This window comes from Sphaeramia orbicularis, chromosome 10 (assembly GCF_902148855.1).
Source record: "Sphaeramia orbicularis chromosome 10, fSphaOr1.1, whole genome shotgun sequence".
NCBI lineage: Eukaryota > Metazoa > Chordata > Actinopteri > Kurtiformes > Apogonidae > Sphaeramia > Sphaeramia orbicularis.
Window position 1 is genome coordinate 34,333,411 of NC_043966.1, and position 6,649 is coordinate 34,340,059.

Genomic DNA, 6,649 nt, shown 5'->3' on the forward strand with positions numbered 1-6,649 from the left:
CTCTGGCTTTTGTGTAAATACACTCTATGTACCATCTTTTCCTCCACTGGAGCACAAAAGGGACATAAAATCCAAGCAAACACACAGAGAGGATATTTACTAAAAGGGGAAAATCTGATGCAGAACATTTAAGGTGACTAAATCAGGCTGTTGAACCTCATTACAGTGACCAAATACTCATTCATTCATTCATTATCTGAACCCGCTTTATTCTCACTAGGGTCGTGGGGATCGCTGGAGCCTATCCCAGTTACTTATGGGTGAAGGTGGGGTACACCCTGGACAGGTCGCCAACCAATCACTCTCACATTCACACCTATGGGCAATTTAGATTAACCAATTGACCCACAGATGTCAAATGTGCGGCCCGGGGGCCAAATTCAGCCCACCAAAGGGTCCAATCTGGCCCGCAGGATGACTGTGCAAAGTGCAGAAGATATTAACAGTCAAGGATGTCAAACTCAAAAGTAACAGTATAATAACCTAGAAATAATGACTCCAAATTTTCTTCTTGGTTTAATGTGAAAAAAAGAATATGACATTATACCTATTAATAATGGCAACACCATTTTTTTTCTCTTTGATTTATTGCAAAGAACATAAAATTCTGATATCCTTCAATAATAAAACATCAATAACCTGAACAAATATGACCAACCTGAAATGTCTAAAGAAAAATAAGTGCAATTTTAACAATATTCTGTCTGTTTTGTGTCTTGGTAGATGCATGTATAAATATTGATCAAATTTTTCTAATCATTTCTTATTTTTCTTCAGAAATTTAAATTTTTTCAGGTTATTCACATCTTTTTTGTTTGGATAGTTTGTAAAATGTAAAGGATTTTATAATTTAATGTTATTTTTTTCTTTATAAAAAATTGGGAGTTGTCATTATTTCTGGGCTATTATGCTATTATTTGACTGGTTCGGCCCACTGGAGGTCAAACTGGGCTGAATGTGGCCCCTGAAAGAAAATGAGTTTGACACCCCTGAATTAACCTATCAGTGCATGTCTATGGACGATGGGAGGAAGCCAGAGTACCTGGAGAGAACCCATGCAGACTCGGGGAAAACGCCACACAGAAAGGTTCTACCCCCATTGACTGGTGTTGGAATTGAACCCAGGACCTTCATGCTGTGAGGCACAAGCGCTATCCACTGCACCACCATGTTGCCTACCAAATACTGTTAAATAAATATATGAGCATAATTAATAGATAGACTTATGTAAAGTTGAACCTAAAACCTACATACCATTAGCCTCATAGCATAATTGCCTAAGTCATATTTTTTTCAAATCATAGTTGATGACACAAAATAAAGTGACAGTGTTAGGAGAGTAAATGTACACAGATTGTCACAAATAGGACTTAGGCAATCATGCCATGAGGCTAACAAAACGCTAGGTCATAACACCACCATGACTTATTGGATAATTGTCAGACAGTTAGGAGACGTCGTGGCATTAACGGTTGTGAAGTGGCTTGTGACTGAAGAGAAGCTGTTGACTGATGTGCCCTTAAGCAAGGCAGTAAACCCCCCCCATTTGTTCCCAGGGCACCTGACATGGCAGCCCACTGCTCCTACAAGTGTATTTTTCTCATTTCTAGTCAAAATATCTCATCACACTTAAAATAAGACATAATCACAGAAAGAGTAACTTGTAAGTGAGATATAAGAACTTATAAATATTAAAGATCTTATAGAAGAACTAATAGATCTTGAAAATCTTATTTCAAGAAATCTTACCAAGATAATTTTCACTTGTTCCATGGGTAATGCTTGCTTAATTCAAGCAAAAAAATCTGAAATTAAGCAAAAAAATCTGCCAATGTAACAAGTGAAAATTATCTTGGTGAGATTTCTTGAAATAAGATTTTCAAGATCTATTGTCTGAAAATAAGTTCTTATATCTCACTTGCAAGCTACTCTTTAGGTGATTATGTCTTATTTTAAGTGCGATGAGATATTTTTACAAGAAATGAGAAAAATACACTTGGTAAGATTTTGATTTTTGCAGTGTAGTCTGCAGTATGTGGTGTGTTCCTGCATGTTCAGTTAAATGCTGAGGTACAGTTTCAATGTGTGTTGTACAATATAAGTATAATATACTGACAAATAAGGATTCTCTAGACCTCACCTCTCTTTTTGTCTAAATCAGTGGTCAGCTGAGTTTCTGGGCTAGGGTCATTTCCTCTGCTAAGGTTTCACATTTAAAACATGAGAAACTAGAAACTGAGGTTATTGGGCAATCATTCCCATTAAAGACCTCACTATCAGCTTAATGCCGGGTTTAATTTCAAAATGGAGGGGAGCAAATGGCCTGTGAAATATGTGCTAATGGTAACAAGCTTTTTCCAAGTTTACAGAAGGCGAAAGAGAGAGAGGGAGAGAGAGACCACGCACTGCTGTGTTATCACTGAGTCTACACATATAATTTCACAGAGTTTTGGAACCAGAATTCAGGAACAAGGACAATTAAACTAGGGACTGTGAAGGGACAGTCTGCTATGCTGTATTGCAAAGTTCACACAAACCGACTGAGTTCATTTAAAGTATACAGTTTAAAGATAGAGCTCACATCAAATGAATACAACCCCAACCTCTGCATTATCCAAGAGCAATATGGAAACACATGTTTGCAATTATGCCAACGCCAGATATGCTATTTGCCCCAAATATTCCTTTCTGTGAACATAATTCCACACATTCAGAGGAGATTTGGATGGATAAATAGCTATTAAAGAATACAACACCTCTTCATTTGGGCCACCCAGTTTTACATCCACCCTTATTTACTGTACAACACCTCATTCCCCTTCATGCCTATGAGTTGCATTTTAGTGTAAAGCTCTGGAGGAGATTATGATACTAAATAATGGTTTGACTAATATGATTTGGTCCGTCATGCACAGCGTCCTTACATCCAAGGTTCCTTGATTAATGAATGGAAAAACCTCAATATAAAATTTGATCTTTAAGCTCCAACAAACAGTGTGATATACTGACAAAACTGCTTGCAATGCTGCAAACATACATTTATTACCTATTAAATATTTAAGGCTGCTATGGCTAATTATGGTATGTACTGAAAAGTAGCTCTAATATTTTTTTTCTCTAAATTTAACCCTGTATTTGGCATAATTTTTTTTATGTAAAAATCAACAGTGGAGGCCAAAGAGAGCAGTCAGTATTCTCACGGATGAACCTATATCAAGGTCATAATTCAAGGTGATTATGGGAAGTGAGGGATGATGATGGGATAAAGATGCATTTCCTGAACAAAAGACAAAGTCAGTCTGGCGGGGTTACTCCTATAGAAAGTAAAGCCTTAAAATATCATCTTCTACACATCAACTGCATGTACACTGGGCGTTGAGCATTTCTGTTCTCTGTAGAAGTTGGATAAGAAGAGGTCTTAGAAGCATTAGTTTGGCAAAACAGCACATGTGCTGATTATTTGTGGAGTAAGCAAGACAAAAAAAGCAGCTGAAAGTCAGAAGCAGATGCCCTCCAGACTGAAGTGAAGTGAAAGTTTGTCAAGTGCCTAAGATACATCAGCCCCAAACAACCAAAGACTATGCAGCTTGTTCACTGAAAGCTTTAATTTAATGTCATACAAATGAACTTTTTCAAAAGTAGGCTACATTATGCATTATGAAGTGACCTGATCTACCAGCTACCAAACAGCTGTTAAAAAATAAATATGTTTCACTTTGGAAGGATTTGTCTTTCAGGTATATTGGAGGCTATCGAGTGAAAAATAATGCTTCCTTTGCTAGGAAACTAGAAGAGTCGAAGAGGAAATAAATGAAATTTGGTATTCAAGACAATACGAGATACACATTGTCCGATCAATATTCCCTTAATTATCTTGACCTACTGCATCAGCGCTGCCAAACAGCAAAGGAAGGTTTTAGGATGCTCTGTCCTTGTCCTTCAACAGACTCATGAAAAAAAATATTCATAAATTCTCAAGACCACTGAAGATTAATTTTCAGCTTCATCTCTCGTCCATAATTGACTCTTTCACAAGGTGCATGATTTTATGACAGTCTTGTCCTTCTTTTCCCAGAATTCAGTCTGTATAACAGCTCTTTGTTTCAGGAGAAGTTGAACAGGCGGCGGCTGACCGGTGAGGCGTACATGGCCAGATGTGCAGCTGGGAGCAGGGTGCTGCGGCTGTAGGAGCAGCCCAGTCCATACAGCGAGGCCGGTCCAGTCTGCAGGTTCACGCTGACGGGGAGGCCTAAAGATGAGAAGCCTGAGTAGAACATGGCTTTGGGCCCTACACCAGCTGCCAGTTTGATTTTCTCCACCTCTGCCTCCTGCAGCCTCTTGGCTTTGGCTCGTCGGTTTTGGAACCAGATCTTGACCTGGGTCTCCGACAGTGACAGTGAGGAGGAGAACTCAGCCCTCTCCGCGATGGACAAGTACTGCTTTTGATGAAACTTCCTCTCCAGGGCCAGGAGCTGTGTGGTGGTGAAGGGGGTGCGAGGCTTGCGGTTGGTTTTGTGCTTCCTCAAAGAACAGATGTTTGGACTGAGCTGCCCTAAGATATGACAAAAGTGAAGATAAAATGAACCTCTTTATGTACCTCTGTATTAATTCAGGTTTCATAAACTATGATAGGACTAAACTGGTTGATCAATTTTATATGAACATTATCAACAACCCTGGAGAATAATTTGTCATCTAAGTAAGAGTATGAAGAGAATGCTGACACTTCTGCTGCTTTTCTGTCTCATGTGTTGACAATATTTGACACTTTTAGAAGATGATGATAATCCTAATAAAATATATTAATCTTTACTCCCACCCCTCCTTGTCTCCATTTTTTTTTTTTTTTTTAATTGAACCAATATTTGTTTTAACCATTAAATCAACACTGCTGAGTAGTTGATCAGGTGACTTACGTGGTGAAGTGGTCATAGTGGGACTGGAGATCCAAGGCGCTACATCTCGTTCCGTCGGCTCTGATTTAATGCATATTGGCTCTTGATCGTCACTCAAAGAGTCACTACTTCCCGTGTCGGTGTCCGTGGCAGCCAGCGGCCTGCCCGTGTCCGACATGAGCGCCTCCACGCTGAAGGGCAGTGGGAATACCTGCGCCGTGCGCGTCTTCGGCTGCGGCGGCTGCGCATCCTCGTCTGCAGAAACTCCGTCTCTTCGCTCTCCAAAGGAAGACATACTTTTATTTTTGGATTTTTTTCTTTTTTTCTTTCTTTTAATGCCAGGATCGATATTTAATCCCACACCAGAAAACACATAACTTCTGTGTCACGGAGCGCAAACATACAGCTTCCACACAAACAAGCTGTCACAAAGTTGGAGAAAACTTGTGCGGCCAGAACTTTCCTTGGGAGGTACTTGGGACTTTGGTTGCTTGTGGGAAGACTTTTGATTGGATGGGATGTTTGTGTGATGTTTGGGAAGCTCCGACCAGGATCCCTGTGAGTGCCACACCCCCATCCAGACAGCATAGGCCAGGTCCACATGAGCCCCATTAGACATGGAGGATGAGGCATGAAAAATCACCATGTCAGTATATTATACAACACACACCGAAACTGAACATCTGCTTTTAACCCATCGCTAGCTGAACATGCAGGAACACACCACACACTGCAGCCTAGGAGCGCTGAGCAAATTTGGTGTTAAGTGCCTTGCTCAAGGGCACATCAGCTGTCCACGGAATAGAACCGGCGACCCTTAACTCACGACTCCTCCAAGCGTCTAAACCACAGCTGCCCTGAGTAAACATGTTCTCAGAAGTGGGAACATATAATTTATAACACAGGTATCAAACATGCAGCCCGGGGGCCAAAACCAGCCCACCAAAGGGTCAAATCCGGCCCCTGGGATGAATTTGTGAATACAAAAATTACACTGAAGATATTAACAATCAAGGATGTTAAAATAATTTTAGGCCAATTCAAGCTAAAGTGAGTCAGACCAGTAAAATACTATCATAATAACCTATAAATAATGAAAACTGAAAATTTTCCTCTTTGGTTTAGTGTAAAAAATAAATAAATAAATAAATAAAGTTACACAAAAATGTTTACATTTACAGACTAGACTTTTACAAAAAATGTGAATAACCTGAACAAATATGCACAACCTGAAATGTCTTAAGAGAAGTATGTGGAATTTTACCAGTATTCTGCCTGTTATTAAATGTTTTGTGTATTTGTAGATCCACTGTGATCTGTGTGTTGTGATGCACATGTATAAATGACAAACTATGGTGCAATATTGTAAAAATTGCACTTATTTTTCTTTAGAATTTTCATATTTGTTCATGTTATGTTCAAGTACAGTTTGTGGATGTAAACATTTTGATTATGGAATTGTACTTTTTTTTCACTCAAAAACATAGAGAAAACTTTACAGTTGGCATTATTTCTAAGTTCTTATCCTATTGTTTGTATTATTTTACTGGTCCGGCCCACTTCATTTCATATTAGGCTGAATGTGGCCCCTGAACTAAAAGGAGTTTGACACCCCTGATTTATAACATCAACAAACCATATTATATTCAGTCAGTGCACTGCAAAGTCTTGTTTTACAGTGAAATGTCAATAAACAAGTGGTGCCAGGCACAACAAACCCCACCCCTAACATGTATTGTAGCTTATTTTGGCAT

The 6,649-nt window shown here is 39.2% G+C and overlaps 1 protein-coding gene across 1 annotated transcript; it reads right to left on the minus strand.

Annotated features, from left to right (window-relative positions):
* Window positions 1-2,003: 2,003 nt before the first annotated feature.
* Window positions 2,004-5,328, minus strand: LOC115426667 (homeobox protein MSX-2-like). The gene is made up of 2 exons (XM_030144802.1): window positions 4,917-5,328; window positions 2,004-4,552 (listed from the first exon to the last, which is right to left on the minus strand). Exons 1-2 carry the CDS (start codon window positions 5,188-5,190, stop codon window positions 4,104-4,106), a joined length of 723 nt encoding a protein of 240 aa, XP_030000662.1. The 5' UTR covers window positions 5,191-5,328; the 3' UTR covers window positions 2,004-4,103.
* Window positions 5,329-6,649: the final 1,321 nt, after the last annotated feature.